Consider the following 24734-nt stretch of genomic DNA (forward strand, 5'->3'; position numbering starts at 1 on the left):
ATCTGGAGGATAAAACTATTACCTGACAACATTACTTGGCAACACTAAATTAACAATGGGAGGGCCATATATCAAGTAGAGAAATGAAGAACATTTATGCATTGAGTTCTCAGACTTGTTTCAAGGAGACAGATTCAACAAATCATTCTTTTAGCATTTAGCAAGACTATTTCAGGTAATCTTTTTTTTATAAAAAGTCACAGGGGGATGGGGGGGGGGGGAATCAGATTTCCACCATCACCTCCACTCAAGTATTCTGAGTATTTGACAGCTGGCACACCCATGTGTTTGGTACCAATTTTTTCCTGGCATTTTTATGATCTCAGCAGAATCATATGTGCTATATGGGTGATTTTAATGTTCCCTTTTAGGAACTGCCATGCAAAAATTGGTTTAAGGGTAGACACCAAGCTCAGATGTACATCAAAGACATTCTTTCATTTAGTTAGAGAAGTCAGGAATCTACCCCAGCTAGCTCCTGAACGCTGGACTATCCGATACAAAAGCAGTACTTTTAATACTTCAGTTAAAAGCTAAAAGCAGTGTCCATCAACCTTCAGTGATATTACACTTTACCATAATTAATTCTCAAGCCCATGACTACTACCTGCCAGGACCACTTCAGAACTTTGTTTTACATAAAGTAATACATGCTGTATACTAACTGCATTATAACTCCAGAGAGATTATTAGAAAAGGGCAAGTAGTAACAAAAATATGATTAAGGTCCCACCCATAAAAAAGGCCCCTCATGTTTATAAGATGAAAAATATTTCTATACTCACAAACTCACATTAAAATAATTAAACAGACACCTGATTACTCAATTAACATCAAAGGTCTGGCATGAAAATATAACAAGGAGATACTGAGTTTAGGCTAAAACTCAACATAACTATGTTGGGCAGGGGTGTCCCAGATACATTGAGATTTTAGGAAGATATACACAGAAATATTTAGGCACAACGGAGTTGGTTCTTATCAGAATTTTAGCCTCCCATAACTCAGAAATCCCTTGCTTTCAGAAATCAAGTCAAACTGTAAGTGAGACTGTAAATGAGACTTCATTCAAATGCAGTTTACTATCATGGTATTGAATACAAATGCTGTGAAAGTATGGTGAAGGTAATTCATTTAAATAATTAATAACTCTCAAACAAATTCCGTAAATGCAGCAGGATAAATTCCTGGGGGTAATCCTTATCATGCTTCAAGTGTTTGCATGCCATCAGCAAGGTACTTGGCAATATTTTGTGCCTCCCAAAGCCGTGATTAGCTCTTGAAAACCATAGCTCTACCACGCCTTATTGCCTGACTATCTGGTAATTCATTTAATTTGTGTTTTGTCTTCATTAGTAGTTTGAGAGCTTCTGTTTCACGGTTGCAGCAAACTCGGATGCCAGCTGACTAAGAATTTACATAGGATGCATGCATGTGTTTGGACACACATCTTCTAGAGCTGTAGATATAGGAATATTTATATGATTGTGAGTTGCATTTCATTATTTCAGGGGAAAGAGATGGAAAAGGGTACAATTAAATAATGTTTCTTCAAATAACTTAACTTATCAGTAAGTCTTCACAAAAGCACTTTAGTCTGTCAGACTATACTGAAAGAACTTCAGGTAGGAAATAATTGTTATGTATCTAGCAAATTCACTACTGAGCCAATTCTGCCACCTTACTCAAGTTGAGTAAAAACGTATTCCATACTCAGTGTAAATCAGCATGGGTAATACATGCATAAATTATTTTCTGTGTGCAAAATGTGACACAGACCTAAAAAGAGATTAGGACACCTCTGAATTTGTAGTTGCTGGCAATTTACAGGTATTGTGCATTGAATCTGTTCTGACAAGGAGTCAGAATCTCTTGATGGTATAGTGGTCACTTTTAAAAATCTAAAATAACCATATCTTAGTATCTGGAATACATTCTATTATGTATTTGTGATACAGAATATGGGAAGTATAGATAATACTTCAAATACTGAGACGATCTAATCTATTTATCAAAGGGCTAATGACTGTATCTAGCCTGGGTCAAACTGATCAGATAAAATAACAACCAACCCAGACCTTCTGTTCAAATCACAAACCACATTTTTTACTGGTCCCTAAAATGTTGGTAAACTTTTTCTTAACATTTTATTCTCAAACACTGCTGCACTTCCAGGTTGTGAGAAGAAACAAAAGCAGAAGTGCCAAAATACCAAAACACTGTGTGAACCAGAAACAGGATATGGAGGAAAGCTCATCACAGCATGTTTAAAAGAGTTCCAGCCATTCTGCAGACCTTCTAACCTTTTCAGGTTCTTCTATCAGCATTAGCGGCCATGTGGTCCTTGAAAACTTCCACTGCTCCTGCTCTCCCAGCTAGCAACAGTAACGTTAATTTCTAGTGCATAGCCCATTCCCCTGAATTTAGCCAAAAAACCCAGCATGCATTATGGGTTCAATTGGCCCAAATATTTATTTAAATGACTAGTGATTTTAGGTACTTTGATTTTTGGATGCCCAACCTGATTCCCATTAAAGAGACCTGGTTTGAAGAAAGTGGGGAGAAGAGACCAATGATACATTTTCAAAATAAAATTTTCTCTAAGAAATTAGCACTCAGACAGGTGCTAGCTTGACAGCCTCACAGACACATGATGCAGCAGTGAACTTCCCCATGCTACCTCACCGACCTGAAACTTGAACTGGAGCAAACACATTGAGGAGCACAAGGGTAGTTCAATCACTCAGCCTGAGATTGCCAACGGTGTGTGTTTAATGCCAGTGGTTGTGGCAGTTTTTGTGATGTAGACCTCAATCCATTGGGAACTGGACTGAGACCAAATTCCACACAGGCCACTGAGCAGTATCAGATGATAGTAGATTGGCAATAGTCTAGGTTGTCAATTGCAATCCCCTTACTCATTCCCCTCACCACTGTTACTTAGAGGCTCTCAGTCCTCAGCCAAAATCTTTACTTACAGGTCTCAGAAACCACATTAATTTCTTGCTTCAATGGCAAATGGAGAGTTAGGCAACTGTCAAATAATCTCTGAGTACATCATTACATTCCCTCCCCTGAACCACACGACATAATTCAAGGTACTTACACGCAAGCCAAAGTAGAGTAGGAAGAACACGTTGAAAGCCATGTCTATCTGTAACGTGAAATCTTTGTAGAAATTCTGGCAGGATTCTATTGGGCTATTTGAAAGAAAAAGAAATTGAATAAACTGGTGGCATCAGAGTGCGTGAAAAATGTCTTTTTCCCCCACTTTGTTTTGATAAAGGCCTGAATTTAGGAGCTACCATTTTGTTTTCCCACCCCCCGCAAAGTAGAAGCAGGCATTTCCAAAAAGAACATTTAATTCATTCAGTTAGTCTCTCATTCATTCCTAGTGTTCACATGTTCAGGTAACTACCTGAAAAGAAACATGCAGACATCTTAAGGAAAGACAAGCAGGAGAATACCTTGGGATCCCCTAACTCCACATTAACCCTTAAAGAACTGACTTCTTTTTATTGGATACACAACTACAAAGTTTAGGAACTAAATCTAACAGGCACACAATTACACTGAAACATTAAACATTTCAAATTAATGTCATAATGTAAAACCTTAAAAACTGTAGTTGCTTATGAATACATCACCCATTAGCAACCTGGGGGAGTTTGTGTTGATAGGATTCCTTGTTTTTATAAAGAGTTTTGTTTTACATGTCTAGATACATACTTTATGTACAGTACTATGACCTGAGTAGGAAAGCAGTATAGCCCACTAGTAAAAATTAAACAACAACAAATTGTGGAATTTGAAGCAGTACTCTAAGGGTTAATTTCTGCATGCAGGTTAATTAATTACCTTTGTGTGTGCAAGCAGACATTGCACATTCTAGCATATTATATTAAGAGTAAGGTAGGTCCAACTCCAAAGCATACTCTATACAAACTGGTACTTTATGGCATACTTAGATCTACAGGCTTGGAGAGCTAAGGAAGGAGACCTTTTCTATGGATATAATTAGTGATTTATTTTTGAAATTCCTAGATCAGATTAGGGAAGCCACAGAAAGGTCTTTAAGTTGCAGACCAAGGTAAACAGCATGTCCCAATATAAATATCAAATGATCTTTTAATCATCATAGTTGTATAAAGAGAAAGGGGAAAATATACTTCCTAGCTGGAAAGTTCTTGATCATTTAGAACCATGGAAAATACACTTTTAAGACAGAGATGCAGAATTTTCTTGGCTTCCCCAGTGCAAATAAATCACTGAGTGTAATACCAGTTAGTATAGTTGTACCTCTGCAAATATGATGCTGAATTGCTCAACAAGCAAGGTTCTATGCATTATGAATGTCAGTAACCTAATTTAAGGCATAAAAGAAATTAGCTGGGCTACCAGGTAATTTTAACATGCAGTCAAGTTCTCTCCATTTCTTGTATACATTACAGGTCAAACAAGTTAAGTACCGCATGCCCTCTCTTGACTTTAGATGCATAAAAATATGGCAAAAGTCTCCCTGACATACAATAACCTAGGGTTTTAAGAAACCTCAGTGCTGTAGGAAACTGTATTCAAAATGTTTATAAAGAAATACTGTTTTGCTAAGATGTGAACATTACGAAACATACTACCTATATTATAGCTGAAAAACTGATTTACAAAAGCAGGCAGGCAGGAAGAAACAGCCAAAAATTAACTCATGGTATTAAAATCTACATCCGACACTCTACTCATACAGATTTAGTTACAAAAAAAGGAGAGGATATAAGCAGAGAACCAGAAGTACACCTTGTGTGAGGGCATTTTTGAGAGCAAAGGATCTTGTTATAACAAGGCAGGATACACATTTGAGTCGCTATGTACCATAACAACAAAAATCAAAGGAAGTACAATAGAAACAGAAAAAATTATGCTGCACCAACACAGGGTCTGAAGACCTCTAGCTCTCAGTTACACCATTGCAAAATCAGTAGTAACTCCACTGAAATCAATGGACTTACACAGGTGTAACACCAGACAAGAATAACCAGGCATATTATCTTCCCTTCCACTGCCATTTAGTGTTAAGCATGCTTGCTGTTGGAAAGAGTCAGCCAGGATTGCAGTTAATGCCTGCATCTGTGTACCACTGTCCTTTCCAGAAATCCGCAAGATTTTTACAGGTTAGCTAATGCTGACCATGGCTTCCCGTGTTTCTACAGCGCTTAGCAAAATGACCCTCTGATCCAGATTCAGGACTCTGGGTGTTATCAAAATATAAATACCACCACTATTACTCGTACCTCTCAAGTGTCCCTTATTTCAAGTCCCTCATTTTTAGTCCCCATATTACTTTCATTGCACACAAACGTGGTGTCCTTTCACTTTTATTGTTGAAAATTATTTGTATCAGAAATATAGGATTCATGGAAAGGATATGACTTTCCTGAATGAATGATGTAGGGTTGGGTCTTTGTCATCCATGGTGACTTACCTTTGGGCCATGACACTTTGCTATGTTGCTGATGATACCACACCTAACTGTAACCAATTTCCTCCCCCATGCTATAAGAAATAGCATGTTACCACAGGTTCATTTTTTCTTGCCCAAGTCTACAAACTATATTATATCCCATGAAAAAGAAAAAAAAACTGTACAAAAGAATTCACCATGGGGTCAGTCTAGGAGAATATGTCCAACAGCTCGGCATGGAGATCCTGAAGGAACCAGGGATAACCACTCTTTTTGTTTCTCTTCAGCCAATAAAACATTAAAGTGTATCTTTTCAGTCTAATATGCAGAAAGTATCAGACTTGAAACTCCCATTAACAACATGGGAGCTGCACTTATCTCCCTGTACTTCAAGTGGAAAATATAACCCCAGAGTTTCTGCTGCATTTTGTTTAGAAACAAAACATTTTGGTCAGCTCATACTAAAGGCTCCATTCTCCCCTCTGTACCTGGCTGGGGTTCATATTTCCAGGAGGCATTAGATCATGTTAGAATAATATCTATTACACTGGAGTATTTTTTATGAATATAAAAAACTCCATACAGAATATTTGAATATAGTGGAATTGAACAACGGCATACTTAATTTTCTACTCACTGACACAGGCGTAAATCAAGAGACTGGCAGGACTTGAGATTCAGGCTCAATGGCAGAACGTAACCCCATCAAATCTGAACTAATTTTGTCATTCTAATTGCAACATTTATCTGCTCCCAAAAAGCCTGTCTCTGTTATGCTGATCTGAAGATGGTTCCAAGAAACCAGCAACATCAGAAGCAGCTATGGCTCATTGCCTCTTCAGAACAGACACACACAGCACCCATTTGACATTACACAGGGACATGCTGCTGACAATTTACCAAGGGGCTCTGTAAGCAATTGCACTCACTGCTGTAGCACCCACTGGTGTCAGAGCATGGCACTTCAGGGTCTTCTTCTCTAGTGCCTCCCGTTAACCACTCCTTTGGCCCTATAATGGTCTGTCTCCGACTACATCTTCCATAGGCCAGCCCCGCGGCCAGGTCACCTCATTCCAGCTCTGTCCCTTTCTGCAGTAACAAAAGAATCCACACCAACATCCAAACAGAATATCCTTCTGCCCCTCTTGTGCTACACTGAAATTCCGTGCTTTGCAGATCCCAACTCCCAGGCATTGGAGAGTTGTATTTTGCTCCTTTGGCAAAGCACTGCCTCCCAGGGCTTACTCCCTGAAGGCCTCTCCTCCTAGCAATTTTTCCCATTGCCTCCCCTCTCCTCCCCAGGGGCTCTGGCAGCTTCTCTCTGGTACCTCTCTCCTAACAGACCTATCCCAAGGCCTCCCACAGGAGCCTGACCTGTTCCCTGTTCTCCACATCCTGCCTTCACCAGGCTCTTCTCAGAGACAGCGCTTACCTTGTTCATCTTCCTTCACTGAGCTCTTTTCCCATTCTGTGTAGTCCTCCCTGACCCATTCACAGCTGGGACCACTGGTTGTAATTAAATCCCCTGATCTTCATCAGTTGGGAGATAATTGCCATCTCACAGGCAAGGCAGAGCACAACTCCTCTGAAAGGGCCAGGCAGCCTGTGACAGGCCCCAATTGCTTCCCACACCATTTGCCTGTAATAAACTTTGTGTACAGAAAACACACATGCTACAGATGAGAGAGTTGTGAGACTGGTGGATCTATCCAAAAGGTGAATGTTCATATTAAATTGCACATTGCTGGAATTGTTTGTACTGTGTTACCAGAAATAAGTGGTAGGCTGAGTATGTGGAGAGTATAGCAGTGTCCACCTTGAATAATTTGAAGTGGTAAATATCTGGTTTGACAAGCTTGGAGTATCCTCTTTCTCTCTCTCACCCCCTCACCCCCATTTGGTTCACTCTGACAAAAAAATTTTGTTCTGCAGAGGTATTTATGTTATAATAAGCTTGCTCTGCAGACGTATGTTTACAAGCCCTACAAATAAGGCATCTACACCAGAGACCAAACCACTACCCTGAACCTAATTTTTCAATTGATGGCAAAATTTTAACAAGGGGCTCCCAGGAGCCCCCCAAATCCCCTGCAACTCAACACTTATCACAAAGTTGGGGGTGGAATGTAGCATACCTCAGTTAAATGGAAGAATAAAAGACTAAATCTGGGCTTTCTTTTACTTACTTCCACAACAAGAACCATGGATTTCCTTATTTTCACTTCTCAACGTCTCATATTCACTTTCCTCTGATTTGGGGAGCCCTGACAAGAGACTATTACTCTGTGCCTGTTCTTAGATCACTCATTTCCCCTTTGGGATGGAGGGGGAGGGGTAAAAAATGCTAATGTTAAAAGGCTTTTTGGGTAGAAAGGGGGCCTGCAAGTTGTGTATAAAAACATGAAGCCTCACGAGAAAAGGCTTAGTATTGTCTGGTTCCAGCCAGGTTGGAAATACCACAAGAATATCCATTTTCACAGTATTTCAGTGCTTGATTGAAAGCCATGGAGCCCATGTGTTTATCCACACAACAGGTAAAATATGGGCATGATCAGTGCACACTCCATCATGATGCTACAGCACTGTTGCTTAGCCGTGACCTAGGAAGACTATATATCTTTTTGCGGAGACAGCTAATCATGATGACTTTTTGGGGGGTGTTTTTGTGAGGTAGATACCTACCAAATGACAGTAGCAGTTGATCACTCCAACCCAGGCCAAATTGAAACTGGTCTTCTATATCTCATTACTAAATCTCCATTATATCTGTGTCTGGCGTGGGTCTTTTTAGAGGGATGAGTTCTGCCAGCTGTCAGGTTAAACTGCTAGTTTATTTTATTTTTTGTTCTTGTAATTTGTGGCATAGGCACCTAAATAGGTGCCCATTTTTGCTTTTGTACAAGTCCAAAGAATACAGAAAGAAATAGTGAACTTTAAAAAAAATACAAATAAAAAGTAGTAAAGTTTTTAGCTTTCAAGGCATATTTAACTAATTTATATTTGTAAAACACTTTGAAGATGAAAAGTGCTATGTATAAGCCAGAGAGATCAATATTAATGCAACAACTGAATGAACAGTGTAACACAGTTGCAAAAAAAAAAAAAAAAAAGCAAACATCATTCTGGGATGTATTAGCTTGAGTGTTGTAAGCAGGGGCGGCTCTAGGAATTGCGCAGCCCCAACCATGGCGGCACGCCGCAGGGGGCGCTCTGGCGGTCGCCGGTCCCGCGGCTCTGGTGGACCTCCTGCAGACGAACCACCGAACCCGCGGGACCAGCGGACCCTCCACAGGGACACCAGCGGGAGGTCCACCGGAGCCGCCTGCCACCCTCCCGTGGCACGCCGCCCCAAGCACGCGCTTGGAGCGCTGGGGTCTGGAGCCGGCCCTGGTTGTAAGCTAGAAACAAGAAGTAATTCTTCTGCTCTATTCCCTGCTGATTAGGCCTCAGTTGGAGTATTGTGTCCAGCTCTGGGCGCCACATTTCAGGAAAGATGTGGACAAATTGGAGAAAGTCCAGAGAAGAGCAACAAAAATGACTAACGATCTAGAAAACATGATCTATGAGAGAAGATTGAAAAAAATAGGATTGTTTACTCTGGAGAAAACTGAGAGGGGACATAACAATTTTCAAGTACATAAATGGTTGTTAGAAGGAGGAGAGAGAAAAATTGTTCTCCTTAACCTCTGAAGATAGGACAAGAAGCAATGGGCTTAAATTGCAGGGCGGTTTAAGTTGGACATTAGAAAAAACTTCCAACTGTCAGGTACTTAAGCACTGGAATAAATTGCTAAGGAGATTGTCTAACCTGCTCTTAAAAATCTCCAGTGATGGCGATTCCAGAAACACTGGTTGGGAATCATCTAGAATCTAGACAATGCTTAGTCCTGGCATGAGTGCAGAGGACTGGACTAGATGGCCTCTCAAGGTCCCTTCCAGTTCTATGATTCTGTGATCCCTGCCCACTGATATTGTTATTTACTATTCTAAGAATAGGAAACAAACTGATCCAAGTTATTGTAATGTGACCATTGATCATTATTGTAATTAATACCATATTTCAAATTCTGTGTCTTTGGATGTTAAATATAGCTACTGGAGCACGCAGCAATAGGGGGAAAGATGAAGGAAAGCCATTGCATATCATAACTAACACCTACCTAGAATCCACATGACAAGTTTGGCTTGGAAGGAAAGTTTTCTTTCTAACAGTGGCTGAGGTATGCTCTCTGGCACACCACATCTTATTTGTCAATATTAGTGGATTAGACAAAAAGTAAGAAATGTTTCACTTGGACCTAAACAAAGTGATTAAGAGATCTAGTATGACCCCAATGAGCAGCAGCATGACAGCTGAGTAATGGCACAGACTGAGAATTTTACTCAAGAATTAAAAGAACCCTGGTATCACCTCATTGGAAGTCATTTGTTTCACTTCTCCTCTTCTTTCCAATTTCCCTTTAAGAGTTGCATGCACTGGCACAGGGCTGCAAAGTTTGGGTTGCAAGAAATAGTTACTCGCTTATGAAATTTACATTTAAAAAAAAATTATATTGGTATTATGGGAACCATTTCTCAGAGGTGCTGAACTCCCCCAATTCCCATTACAAAACATAGGCCTGATTCTGCAAGACTTTTAACATCACACACATTTGGAAGAAGTTTCCACCTGACAATATCCCCTTAAAGTCCTTTTATACATTTTTGGGGAGACAGGGTTAAGGTGGTTGGTTTTAAGGTTTGGGTTGGGGTTTTTTTGTTTTTGTTTTTCCTGTGTTTCAGTGACACAATATAAACATGAAACTAGGCCAAAGACAAGAAGTATCATATATGAGAACAGAAGTTCATCTGAAGAAGTGTGTCTTCTCTTACTCTTACCCTGGATAGCTTCACTTACCCTGAACAAGAATGACTACCTAGCAAAGACAAGCAAATAACGAAAGACAAGAACCCACTGTGAAGTTATAAAAATGGACTCTTAGCAAGCAAATTTTACATCCTGGTGAAGTAAATACCATAATTAAAACAAATCAGAATGAGACTCTCAGTAAGAATGTAAAGTGTCAGACAGCCACGGACAGTAATAAGGGACATGACAGGTTTGTTTGTTTCTTTTTTTTTTTTTTGTATTCAAGTGCCTTTCATTTACTAACCATGTTTTCTGAACCAAGCAAAGTTCCTTAATTGAAATGCAAACATTGCTTTCCTGCAACACATATATTGATCTGTTCTAAATGCAAGCCAGTTAGTTAAGTGGCTATGTTTGGAAACCCTCACTTCAAAGCCTGACATCAATAATTTCTCCAGCACCCAGAGGCTTTTAATTATTTCGCTGATGGACCAACATGATATGGCCAAATAACTGGGAATGTCTCCTTATTGATGGTGCCTTTAGATAGCTCAGTGGTTTGAGCATTGGCCTGCTAAACCCAGGGTTGTAAGTTCAATCCTTGAAGGGGCCACTTAGGGATCTGGGGCAAAAATTGGTCCTGCTAGTGAAGGCAGGGGGCTGGACTTGATGATCTTTCAAGGTCCCTTCCAGTTCTAGGAGATTGGTATATCTCCAATTATTATTTATTATTATATCACGAATGATACATACTGGTATCTATGAGCAATGTAGCAGCCCCTAGGACTAGGATCCATTGAACAAAATGTTCGCATGATAAAAAGCTCAGGGCTATACATTTACAAGAGTTATCTTCCTCTTGTTCATCCTCTAAGATTAACCATAAATGAAACACTCTCTTTCTGTGACACAACCTTTTATCCTAAGAACCAATTATTACTGTTTTTAATTTACAAAATCATGGTCAGATTCTCATCTCATTCATTCCAGTGTAAATCTGGAGTAAGTCCACTAAAGATCATGGGAGAATTCCATTCTCCACGCTGTCCAAGCAGGGAGCAGAATCTGGCCCTGGGCTGAACAGAAGTGCATTTAGGACTGTGGTAAATGGATGTGTTTATTTCTATGGTTACAGTATTTCCCCTGATTCAATGCAGGGAGCTAAAATTTAACCCAGTTAGTAAAAGAGGCCCCAATTATGGTCCAGCTGAATTCTAGGGGGGTTTTGACACCTACACTCCTTATCCTTCCTTCATCCCTTGCCACTGATGTTGAGACACTAACATTCTCACATCCCCCAGGCTCGAATCCGTAGGCTAAATTTTTGTATCCTCCCCCTTCTGTTTCTTGCTATTGCCAAACCCTGCTGTTTCTTTTTTACACAACAGATTTTTGCCCCCACAGCTAAGATACTGGCCATGGCCTTGATGTCTCTCTCCCACCTGGGTTATGCAGCTTCCTCCTCTCTGGGGGAAGATATTTCCCCATCTCTCTCCACTCCAGTCCTTTCAGAGTGTTTCAGCTGAAATTGTATTTCATGCCTACCACTTGGACCTTCTCACTCTCCTCTTTGAATCTCTCCACTGGCTCCTCATTGCCTAATGAATAATGTTTAAGTTTCTCTTTCCCACCTTAAAGACTACACAGTTCTGCCCCATACTAACATTTCTGCTTTTATCTTCTCCAGCCTGCTTCCCCACAACTGGAATGGCCTACAGTAGCTCATTCCTCCCTCACGTGATTCAAATTCCTCTTAAAAATCCATTAATGCCTCGATGCTCAAACACTAATCCACACTTCAGCATTACACCATCATTTCATGCCTTTACTCATCCAATTTAAAAAAAAATCAACAAACATCTTTTGGGTCTCCAGTGTGTTTTTGACTACATCTACAATTGACTTTATGTCAATTGCAGGCTTCTTGAGACAGCTCCTGTCTCCCCCACTCCCCAAGAAAACAAAGCAAGATCCTGTCTTTATTTCCCTTTCCTAACATAACATCCCCTTCTACCATTTATAGTCTGGCACAGTACAAACTGGCACTAGAAACATATCCTTCTAGTTCTACCCTGATTAAAAAATACATTTAAACTCATCTCCTTTGCAGAACTATTACAATATGTTACCAAGTTCTCAGGGCATTGGGAAAGCCTGACTGACTTGTGGCAATTTCTTCTAGGTGAAACAAACGTTGTGTTTTCACCTTAATATAACAAATAAAGATGTAGAAAACAATAATGCCGTCAGGAAAAAAACAAAACAAAACATGATTGTTACTAAATAAATCCATATTACTGAGTGTACCTCTGGTCGTCTTCTTGAAATCAAGGCCAAAACCACACATCTTTGCTTCATGTTCTTTCACCCATATCACTCAAAGAGGCCATTCTTATGCTAAACCGGTATGCATAGAATTAGTTTATCTGGTGGACTTGAGTTTTGATAACAAAGCAGTGTTTTATCAGCAAACAGACTAACAAAACCATCAGTTTTTAGGGTTTAGTGGTTAAATTCTGCCCACTATAAATTTACTTCAGCTGAGTTGAGTAAATGAGACACAAATTTGGCACTTAAAAATAAATCAAAACATGAATGGGCAAATTATGACTCCACCATGGGTACAGTAGAGCAGAAGAGACTGCAGACAAACTCTTGTCCTTTTTCCCTTTTATGGAGAGGGCTGATACAATGCAGCAGCCAGCGTTCCCTACCGGGGCCACTATCTATTCAATTGTCATCTTGCTGAGGCAGGGGCTGCTGAGGCACTCCACTGGTTGCAAGTCATGGGATTCTCTTGGCCAAATTCCATGGTGACAAAGTCATGCAAGCTGCATGTTGGATGTCAGAAAACAGATATAAGTGGTAAAGTGGTGTAACTCAGACCGATTCATCATTCTGGAAGTGTGTGACATAAATGCAGATTATATATCAAGGGAGATGAAGCAGCTCCAGTGTGAAAAAACAGGCTCCCAAACATTATGTTGCACCAAAATCCATACAGCCAAATTAAGCTGGTGTTTTCAGTGTAACATATAATACAGTACAAAGTCACTTACGCCTGTTTTCTAACCATCTTATATTGGGTGCCTGATTCTCCTCTCACATGCATGAGTTTTCCATTGGTGTAAACATAGGCATGGGAAGTAGGGGTATAGTGGGTGCTGCAGCACCCCAGGTTTTGCGCCTGGCATCGCAGCCTCTGGCACCGGGTCCCAGCTGCTGGCCCCTCTGCTGCCTGGGGGCTGTGCCGCCAGCCTCGGGTCCTGCTCATCCGCTGGCCTGAGAGTCCTGCCGGGCTGCTGGCCTCACACCCAGGGGCTCCGCTGTCAGACCAGGGTCCCAAGCCGCCAAGCCCGGGGTCCCAGCTGCCAGTCTCACATGCGGGGTCCCAGATGCTGGCCCCATGCGTGGGGCTCTGCACCCGCCCCTAGCTGTGGACCCAGCCTCCACCACCTTACTCCTGTGCGTGTCCCCCACTCCTGGAGCCACGGCCCTGCTCCTGGCCCCAGATCTAGCCTCTAGGGGGCGGTGAAGGGCACGGACAGGGATAAGAGGGGCAGCACCCCTTGGCTTGACATGGTTTCCATCAGATACAGGGTTTACAGTTCAGTTCAATGGCTCTCAGCGCCCCCACTCCAAAAACTGTCCCAGCGCCACTGGTTGTAACTGCTAGGACTTTAACTGAGTTATTCCTGATTTATACCATTTTTTGTGACAGAACAATCAGGTGCTAGCTGCTAACTTCGTCTAGCTAAACCAGTGCAATTTGGCTAAACTCAGCAGGGAAGTGATGATGTAAGCTACACGCTGATTGTTCTGTCACTAAAAATGCTGTACGTCAGGAACAACAACTGAAGTTGGATGAGTTACACCAGTGTAAAACTCATCATGCATTTGGCTTAATATGTCCAGGATACTCTGTGACTCCACTTGATATATCTCTTTATTGGAAACTTTTCCCTAGTATGAGGGAGTCAAGCCCTCGTTCTTCCCTAATACAAGTTTTCCTTGAGCTGTAAGTATTCTTAGGAGGGGATAAACTTCCCGTAACACCATCCTTCTGAAAATCCAAACAAAAGCTACAATGCTGCTGCAAACAAAATCCCAAAACACCACATTATGTATCTCCCTCTCAGCACACACAATTATTCAACTGTATACAATTCTGATAAACATGCAACATCCCTTCTGGACTCAGTACTGCATTTGCAAATACCTGGCAACTGAAAAAAATGCAAAATAGCAATCGCTTAAATTAATAGATAGGGACATCACTTTGGAGAATAGCAAATTTCATGTAAGGTGCCAAAATAATTATAACTAGCGCGGATTAATATCAGTGGTTGTCACACAGAAAGAAGAGGCTACATAGCTCTAATTGCAGTAATATGAAATTAAAGAGTAATTTCCCATGGCAATTTTACAGGGGCGAATTATAAAAAATGCCATAACCCTGGGGGTTATCATAGTACCATTCTTCTAAAATTGTATTGCCATCACTCAGATTATTTTTAATTTAAAAAAATAAATAAATAATGCTACTTGCAATCGCTATTGTCACCAGCCTATAGGTCACTAAGAAATAGCATGAAACTGCATTATGACAGCAAGCAGAAAGTCCATAGCAAGGTTAAACAGTATATTCCCCACACTCAGAAATGAGGCAGTCAGATTCTCAACGAAGCTCTTCAAATAGAATTATCTTAGAAAGGATATAGATCTCAATGGCTTGCACTGCAAGGATAAATACATTCTTTCTCTGTCTTACAATGATTTGTCTTTTATCCTAGAAATGCTATGAAGATTGGCACTGGACTTTTTACCACACCTGTTTAGAAAAGTCAGAACATCCAAAATGTGGAAACTTTTAGCTCATCTGCAGAAATCTACCTTTAGTTTTTCATTGTGAGAATTATTAATATGCACATGTAAAAACAAACCATAGTTAACAGGCAAGTGGTGAATGTTCATGCACCATCTAATGAACTGACAATTATTCATAGATTTAGCAAAAGAATATTCTCTTTTATTCTCTAATTATTGAATATGTCAGAGTTGCCTTTTCCTTTTGGTCATCCACCCCTCCATCTTTGACTATTCCACCATGGATTCTGTTTCCACTTCCCTAAGCTGCTACAAGACCTCTTCTCCTCATTGCCTTGCCTGTTGACATATGGGTATAAGTAACTGCCCTGCCTCAACCTAAGTAGACAATCCACTGTACTGTCAATTTTCCTCGGAATGCCTTCCACTTCTGGAGTGGGGACACTTTCAGAACATCTACAAGCCTTCCATCTTGGTGTCTCTTACCATATGGTGACAGGTTTCAGAGTGGTAGCCGTGTTAGTCTGTATCAGCAAAAACAACATGGAGTACTGGTGGCACCTTAGAGACTAACAAATTTATTTATGCCCAAATAATTTGTTTGTCTCTAAGGTGCAACAAGTACTCCTCGTTGTTCTTACCATATGGTTTTCTTTGAAAGAAGTTTGCCAATGATCAAATTGTTCCGCATCAACATGAAATTATTTATATAGCAAATAAAAATCCAGGTTTCTGCCCTAAGGATCTTACAACCTAACTTAGATCTATTACACATGAAAATGACAGAGTGGGAAAGTTAAAGATTTCCACCTCATTCTGTTGTATGTCCTTTCTGAATTATCCAATTAAGTAACCATAGAATATCAGGGTTGGAAGGGACCTCAGGATATCATCTAGTCCAACCCCCTGCTCAAAGCAGGACCAATCCCCAGGCAGATTTTTGCCCCCAAATCATCCCCTCAAGGATTGAACTCACAACCCTGGGTTTATCAGGTCAATGGTCAAACCACTGAGCTATCCCTCTCCCCCTAAATATTGTGTCACAGGTCTAAGGGAGACATCTGCTTAATGTAACTAATTTGTACAAAGTAGTAATAAATCAGAGCCTACAGTTAAGTAGTTGTGTCTAGTGCAGAAGAAAATACACGCTAGCTATGAAAGCTAAATGCACAAACTGAGTAGTAGGAATGGGTAGTTACACAGCCAGGTCAGACATTCTACCATTCCCTTTTGCTGTATGGTTAACATTTACAGCCACTACTCAGGGTGTCAACTGGGGAAATATTGTAAGGTGGTAAGAGTCTGTGTAAGCAGAAAATAAAGACAGTCTTGAATTAACCCAAACTGTGGTGTCCTGGGTCTCTAATCTCTATAGCATAGCTCCAGGCTTTCTACTATCTACAGAAACACAAACTATTCATATTGCATTAATTATACCGTCTGAAAGCAACTCCAATAGTGAGTAAGTAGATGCTCCTGAGATGATGCAGTCTCACACTTTAAACTAGGAAATGACTCTGTATGAAACTACAAAAGCAGACTTGACACAAACAATCTTTAACAATCATAGTCCTATTGCTCTCATTCCTTGTAGGAAACCGTGTTGCTCTGTGCTCCTCACCAATGTCAGTAGTCTTCCAGCACCCAGTGTTGTTTAATTCTTAACCATCTGAGGAGTGAGGTTCTGGAACAGTTTCCAAATACAAGTTGTGAGGACAAACAACTTAATTTTATGAGCAGGCTAGACAAATTTAGGCATGAGATTGCATGATGGGGTCGCTTGTGATGGTGGGCGGGGGGCTCAGCAGCCCTGGGGGGCCCCTACTGATCTTACAATTTTAAAGCTCATGGTTCAGGGCTTCAGCTAGTCACCTGCAGGGATAAGGAAGGGCTCCCCCCCCATTGTTTTCTGGAATGTTTGTCTCCTTCCTCTAAAGCATCAGAGATGGGACATGGGGCTGCTGGAGACAGGACATTGGAGAGGGTAGACCAGTGCTCTGAGGGGCATCAAGCATTCTCTCTCTTAGGTGTTTGGCTGGCTGGTTCTTGGTCAGCATGCTTAGTGTCTAACTGATCAGCATATGGGGATTGAGAAGGAATTCCAGATGGTAAGATTGGCAATGACCTTGGGGGTTTTCACCTCTGCAGCATGTGGGTCACTTGCTGGTATTATCTGGGTATATCACATTTAATCAATTCCCTATCACTGCAGGAGCTTTGGGTGTTGATACAGCTCAGTCCCTCCTACTTTTTTTGCCTGTGACACATAATTGTTTAGACTCCCATGGGCTGTAAAACTTTGGTCTAATTTTGGTGATTGGACTTTGTGTGTGGGGGCTGGGTGGTGTTGGTGGCCTGTGCTATGCTGGAGGTCAGACTAGATGAGCTGGTGGTCCCTTCTTTAAACTAGTGTCCTAGCTCTTCCTGGAAGTTTTTGGAAACACTGTCTGTGTGACTCGGCTATTACATGCCTAGCTATTACCAGGCCAGTGTTTTTATAAATCACCACAGGGGAGCCTTGCTGGTTTATTCTCATTCTGCTTCACACAGGCAGAGATAAGTTCCCTGGCTACTTATCCTGATGCAACATCCTCCCTACTCTCAAGGGTAATCATCGCGCACTCTGGCAATATCCTGGGCATCGCAGCATAGCATAAACTTTCTACACTGAATCTGGGCTAGGAAATCCAGGCAGCATTTACCCCCAGCTCATATAAACATTTGTGACTGTGTCAGCTTTACTAACTCCTGTTTCCTTGGCTCTTCTCTTTGAGCCCAGTTAATCTTTGTCACTTTTAGCATCCCCTCCCCCCACACTAAATCCCTGTACTCATCTTATGTGACCCTCTTTCCCTATGCATATTACAAGCATAGTAGTAAACCTTTCTTCCTGGAAGTCTTGATATCAGAGTTGCTCCAACTGGGGGACCAGATTACATCCTATTAGAATGTGACACTGGTCTGTTATGGCAAGATACAGTAACAAAATGCAGATCCTGTTAAACATTCACAGAAGTCACATTTACCTTGCATGAGAGACTGTCCTATTTGTTTAAATGTAATGAATAACAATGTAAGGGAAGTCACATTTTTATGTCTATTGAACACTATGAGCTCCTGAAAACACAATATGGCAAACAGAAAAGTAATTTTAGAAGCATATAACTTAATATCCCTACTTCAACTTTTCAGACAAGAAAGTTGTTTTAAATCCGAATGACAAATACCGACTCCTGGTGATCTGTTAAAGCCAAAGCCTGGTTTGCAAAAGTAGATCAGTATTTCTCAGACTTTTGTATTGGTGACCCCTTTCACACAGCAAACCTATGAGTGCACCCCCCTTATAAATTAAAAACACTTTTTTTTTTGTATTTTACACTGTTATAAATGCTGGAAGCAATGCGGGGTTTGGGGGTGGAGGCTGACAGCTCGCGACCCCTCATGTAATAACATTGTGACCCTGAGGGGTCACAATCCCCAGTTTGAGAACCCCTGAAGTAGATTAACTCCACCACCACATTTGCTTTTAACCAGTCACTTTATCTCCCTTTCAAAATGGAGATAAGGGCTGGCAGCTTGCAGTAGTGTAACAAGCTATCACAAAAGAGCTCGAAGGGAGAGACTTGAGCTCCATCATTTGCAGAACTGGGAGGATGCAAAACCACTTCATGCCCAAGGTGGAAGACAATATGAGGAATTATACTGATAGAATAAAAGATTTACAGCTCTTATCTGACAATATATCAAAATGCTTTACAAACATTTGTTAAGCCTTATAAACTGAGGGAAGTATTCTTATCCCAGCTGATGAGGAAAACTCACGAATAGCAAGGTTAAGTGCCTTGCTCAATACCACGCAGTGGCAGAGTCAGAAACAGAACTCTGCTCACACTGCTTCCACATTGGAAGGAAGTGCCTCCTTCATTCTACAAAAACACTTCTGGTCAATTCAGAAACAGCACTGGCAAGATCCTCCATCTCTCTTCATCAGAAGGATAACCAGTATTATATAGGATCCTAAATACGTAAAAAAATAAAGGCAAAAAATAGTAGAGAATCCTCAGAGCTGCAAGACATCACTGGACATCACACTACAGCTGTTGTAAAATGATGTTCTTTCAGCAATGTTCATTATTTCTGTTCCATTCTGAATATATTTGTCTGTATTCATTGGATTCTTTAATAGCAAATTTTAAAGTATTTTTTCACATTTACAATTCCACTTATCTACATAATTTTTCATGCTTAAAATACCATTAAAATGAATACTAATGCAAAGTGTGGGTGTATGTGGAGGTGGGGGGAGGGCGGAAAGTGGGCAATGCATAGCCTCCATGCATCACAGATTGCTAGAGAATATTTAATCAATCCTGAAAGGAAAACATATAGTGCATAACATTTGGACACATATTGAACACAAGATTCGTGTGATTACATCTGCTAATCAATAATACCACCAAACTAAGTTTAGAGAAGATGCTCAAAATACCGTATATTTTGGTAGTAAGTTTTCCAGCGGTGATATGTCATTATTTCATCAAGACCCAACCTTTAGAATTAGTACTAATCACACATCTCTTGCCACTTTAGATTAAAGGTTTCTGTCAATACATCTAAGAACAAATATTAATGAAGTGCTATTTTGGACAGTCCAAACAGTTTGCAAAAGAAGTTTAGAACAGGACTGTGATTCTTCATGTCAAATCTCAATCAATACTTTTGGTGGTATTTGTTAATGGAATTAATTTAAATTATTTTGCAGGTTAAATATAGCAGTTGATAGTACTTTAAGTTTCTTCCCAAAGCTTTATATTTGATAAGAACTGATATTTTAATCCTAACTGTTGCCAACATAGCCTACTGTGAAGAGGCTTTGAGATCAATAGGAGGCTTACCTGACTTTTGAATGCTTTTACTCAGCCCTCATCTAAGAATAACAGCAAGTAGGTAGTATGTTCTCTCTCACTCTCTCCTGTGGACCCAACCCCTCTGTTAGCGCTTATCTATTTGGTTAGCTACCATATGATGCCAGACATTTTAAATTGACAGACCTGATACATATTGGGACTAATTTAGTTCTATAAGAGTGTAACTTCAGATACTGATAACTATAATTTATATTTATTCAAACTTTCTTTTTTTTAATTCTGGTTCATGCACTTAATGCTTAGACGGCATTCAGTGTATAGGCCATTAGGATAAGCACATTGACATGCACAGGCAGTACAAGAATAAAATATAATTAATCCCATAGACAACCAAAAAGGTGAAGTTGCATCATGCAATGAAATCACAGTTTAGCCTTGGCTGCCATGCAGAAAAAACCTACATCAATGAGTCTGCAGTGCGGCTCCTAGGTAAGAGTTGATATGAAAGAGGTGGGTTATTTCAGCAATGAAGACACAGGCTGAAAATGTTTATACTATTATAAACAAAAACACTGTACTTAGCACCAGCTTAACACACTAGAAAAGGAAGCTCTCTGAAGGAGAAAGATTAATGAGCTTGAAATTCAATCTATGTTTTTCTATGCATTTTGGTATGTCATTTAAAAAAGTAACCTTATTAGAGTTTTCAAACCAAACCTTAATTTTCAAGATGTTTTGAAAATTCAGAAAAAACAAGGCACAGATTAATAATGCTATACACTGTAATTTCAAATGCCTACAAGATTCAGTAATTGGGGAATAACTGGATCTAGTAATACACAAACATATAGCAGCAGTGAATTTTCAAAGAGGCACACAGGATTTAAATCACACTTCCACTGATCTGAATGCATAATGTATTGCATTGCATGAATATTGATAATGTAAGGAAACTATTAGGTGTGAAGGGTTTACCCAGCAATCATTCTGCTCCTTAACTGGTAAGCCACGTTGTTTTCTCTGAACAAGATACAACATTGCATAAACAGCACTAACTCTGCCTTTAGTTTTATTCACCTTCATGGCTATCATGAATATAAAAATATATTCTGGAAAATAGGGTGGCACATATCCTATGTTTTAAGGGACATACAATATTTGGCACCCAATATCTCACAACCCAAATGCAACTAGATGCTATTACAATTAATTTGATCAGATACAGTTTGTTTCAAGTAATACTCATGCAAAGGATCATAATGTGTGACAAAAATGTATGATTTTGTATCAAGAATGAAATATTGTGTGATGCTGCTCTATTACAAACGAGCTTTGTCCTATAATTTTTATTAGTTGTCAATTATTTTTCAAGTAACTGTCCTTTACTTCCTTGAAATGTAGGTGATCACAGTAGACGTGTACTGTAATTCCCAAACATATTGTTGGGGATTGGTCCTGCTTTGAGCAGGTGATTGGACTAGATGACCTCCTGAGGTCCCTTCCAACTCTGATATTCTATGATTCTATGATATTACCTAATAGTATAAATGAGCAATTCAGAGAACACCGAAAGCAGTTTCACTGATACACAAACCTAACATCTCATGCATTTACAGTACCTGGTAGAACTCATTCTATTTAATGTTGCAAAACAATTGCCTTTAAAGTCTCTAGAAAGTTCTAAGGATGTGAAATGAAAGTATTCAATTTGGACTTCTCTTTTCCATACTTGTGGCCAAATTCTACAGATAACAAACTAGTATAACTGAGAGCAGAATTGAACCTCTTGCTTCTACAAACTGCTCAATTCTTTCATAAGTTTTGAGCAAACTTCCTTGAGCTTGGCAAGGGTGATTAAAAACTCTAACCATACTACATTTAGACAAGGAAAATGTGAATGAAGTTTCCATCTTAAAATTTCAAACCTGAAACTTGACACAGAATCTGTAACCATCATTAGTATTTTTTTTTGGTTTGGAAAATATTGGTTTTAATTTAACAAAGATATAGCTGTTCAAAATTATGGACTAGGAGTCAGAAGATTATTTTCTTAGGCATACAGATGCACACTTACACATATATATGCTGCCTATGCACACACAACTAATTAGGTAGGCACTTGTTGATTAAAGAAATTTATAAGCTCTGCTACCAAAACCAGCCACCCTTTTAAGTTGTGCAAGGCAAAGAGCTGAGGGGCCATAAAACTTGTGAACTTATAAGGAATCCCAGCCAAATAGTTGAGGTTCATTCTATATATCCATAATATAAGTTACAATATACACAATATATATTATACAAATGATATAAACTATACATACATATTATATATGTAACATTTTGCATTGTAGATGATACTGTCTTACATGTCTGAAAATAGATATCTAATATCTCTTTCCTTTTCTACTTGACAAATATTGATCCAGCTAAGAAAATGAATTTTATTCACAAAAATCACATCCATGGTAAAAATCAGGAACAGTTAACAATTACTATTTTCATCTAGACATTATAGAAATGTTCCAAGAGTTTTGTAACCAAGACAACTTGCCTAGATTTCCTATCCTGTCAGTCTGAGTAAGAATCTAAAAGAACCTAAATAACACAGGGCCAGATTTTCAGAGGTGCTGAGTAGTTACAAAAGCCATCGGATGTCAACAGGAGCTACAAGTGCCAGCACCTCTGAAAATCAGATATATTAAATTACAGTTTATAATTTCAGCACGGTCCCCAATAATAGTCTATCAGCACGAGCACAATAACATTGGCTATTAACAACTACTACCAGGAAATCAAACAGGGTCCAGGAGGACAACGTGGATTCTACATCTTATGATGTAGAAGTACTATGGCTTGTGTAACCTTTTTGGGCCGCATGCTCCCATCTCTTGTGCAGGGCAGAAGAGAGCAAAGGAGCAAGAACGTAAATGGAGGGGAGTAGTATCTAGGGTACTATCTTTCCCAAACTTGTGGAAGCCTTTCACACAATCAAAGAATGATTGGAGATTTGTTGGCTACTGGGGAACATTTTCAAGTGGAAACATGGGTGCAGCTCTCCATAATATGCTCAATGAAGGAACCCACAGATTTGGGAGAACACTCTAGTTTGAATGCCTCTCCATGCCTCCTCCTTCTCTCAGAGTAGGAGCACATCAGTGGGGAAAAGGGCTGGCGTGAGTTGTACTATACACCTCATACTGATAAAATGGCTTGGTTGCTGGGAGAAGTCTGGAGGGAAGTTACACACCATGGATGCTGCTGAATCCACAGGGTTTGACATCAATATCCACAGACCATCAGGGTTTCCTGTAAATGAGAACGTGTGCCCCTGCAGCTCCATGTAACTGCTAAACCCTATCCCTAAAGGAGTAATTATTGTGGGTTTCCTGCAGAAAGTTGGGGGAGGGATGAGGGCATCTTTTTCTGCACCTTGTGGATTTTGCCCTTAACTAGGCTATTCTTACTTGAAGCTTTTCTGTCTTAATCCAGCCAAAATGCTCGCTTGTTTTCTATGCTTCTTTTACTTGACAAAAATAGCACCCAAAGTATCATCCGATGCCTACAAAGTACCTTAAAAAACAGTCCAGTATGATTTTTCCCATACTCTATCAATTATACATGGCATATTTAAGTGGTCTAAACAAGACATAAACACAGATTTAAGGTAGAATCACTGGAGTGCCTACTCCGAACTGGATGGCTCAGAGGAAGGACAGAGCACTGCCTCCATAAGAGTAAAGTTAAGTTTATCCTTTTCTGAGTGAGGCTTAAATCCTTTACAAGTGTGTTACTTATCACTCACATAGGACTCCCCCCCAAGCACTTACGGCAGCTCGGGTGAGGGTCATTCACCGGCTCTGGGGTTCCCGCTGCTGGCCCCTTGCCAGCCGGGGTCCCACTCAGCACCCGCTGCTGGCCTGGGGGAAGGAACCCCAGGCTGGCGGCAGGCTGAGACCACAGCTGGCAAAGAGCCAGCAGCCGAAACCCCAGAGCGGCGGTGGGCTGAGCTGCTCAGCCTGCCCCAGCTCTGGGGTTTCCACCGCTGGCTCCTGCTGCCGGTCCCACTCAGCCCAGCTGCTGGCCTGGGGAAAGGAACTCCAGGCTGGCAGGGGGCTGAGACCGCAGCTAGCAAGGAGCCAGCAGCCGAAACCCCAGAGCCGCGGCGGGCTGAGCTGCTCAGCCCACCTCCGCTCTGGGGTTCCCGCTGCTGGCCCCTTGCCAGCTGGGGTCCCCCCCTGCAGCCCCACTCAGTACCCGCTGCTGGCCTGGGGGAAGGAACCCCAGGCTGGCAGCGGGCTGAGACCCCAGCTGGCAGGAGCCAGTGGTGGAAACCCCAGAGCTCTGGCAGTCAGCCCCCCACTGCTCTGGGGTTCTGGCTGCTGGCCCCTTGCCAGCCGGGGTCCCCTCAGCCCCACTCACCTTGCTTCCAGTTGGAGTTCCAGCGCAGGCCCCCTGCCAGACAGGGTCCAGACTTTGGGCCCTGCTCAGCCCTACCAGCCGCCAGCTCCACTCACCTCAGCTGCCGATCTGGGGTTCCAGCCGCTGACCTTCTGCCAGCTGGTTATCAACTTATAACTCAGAAGCCTGTGTGCAGCCTAAAGTATCTAAATAGGTTCCACCACACATTGGAAAACTCAGCAAGGAAAAGCAAGGGCAAGGATCACACTAAACTAATAGGATCTGAATTTTAATTTAATTTGAAATAAAGCTTCTGAAACATTTTGAAAACCTTGTT

General features: G+C 40.8%; 1 protein-coding gene across 11 annotated transcripts in view; it reads right to left on the reverse strand.

Moving 5' to 3' along the window:
* Positions 1–24734, reverse strand: part of KCNMA1 (potassium calcium-activated channel subfamily M alpha 1) — an 898917-nt gene that overhangs the window by 290501 nt on the left and 583682 nt on the right. For all 11 annotated transcript variants that reach the window (XM_045022993.1, XM_045022996.1, XM_045022994.1 and 8 more), the window contains exon 4: positions 3107–3200. In XM_045022993.1, the coding sequence (XP_044878928.1) occupies positions 3107–3200 (94 nt within the window). The remainder of the gene's footprint in view (positions 1–3106; positions 3201–24734) is intronic.

The sequence above is a fragment of the Mauremys mutica genome, chromosome 7, assembly GCF_020497125.1.
Source record: "Mauremys mutica isolate MM-2020 ecotype Southern chromosome 7, ASM2049712v1, whole genome shotgun sequence".
NCBI lineage: Eukaryota > Metazoa > Chordata > Testudines > Geoemydidae > Mauremys > Mauremys mutica.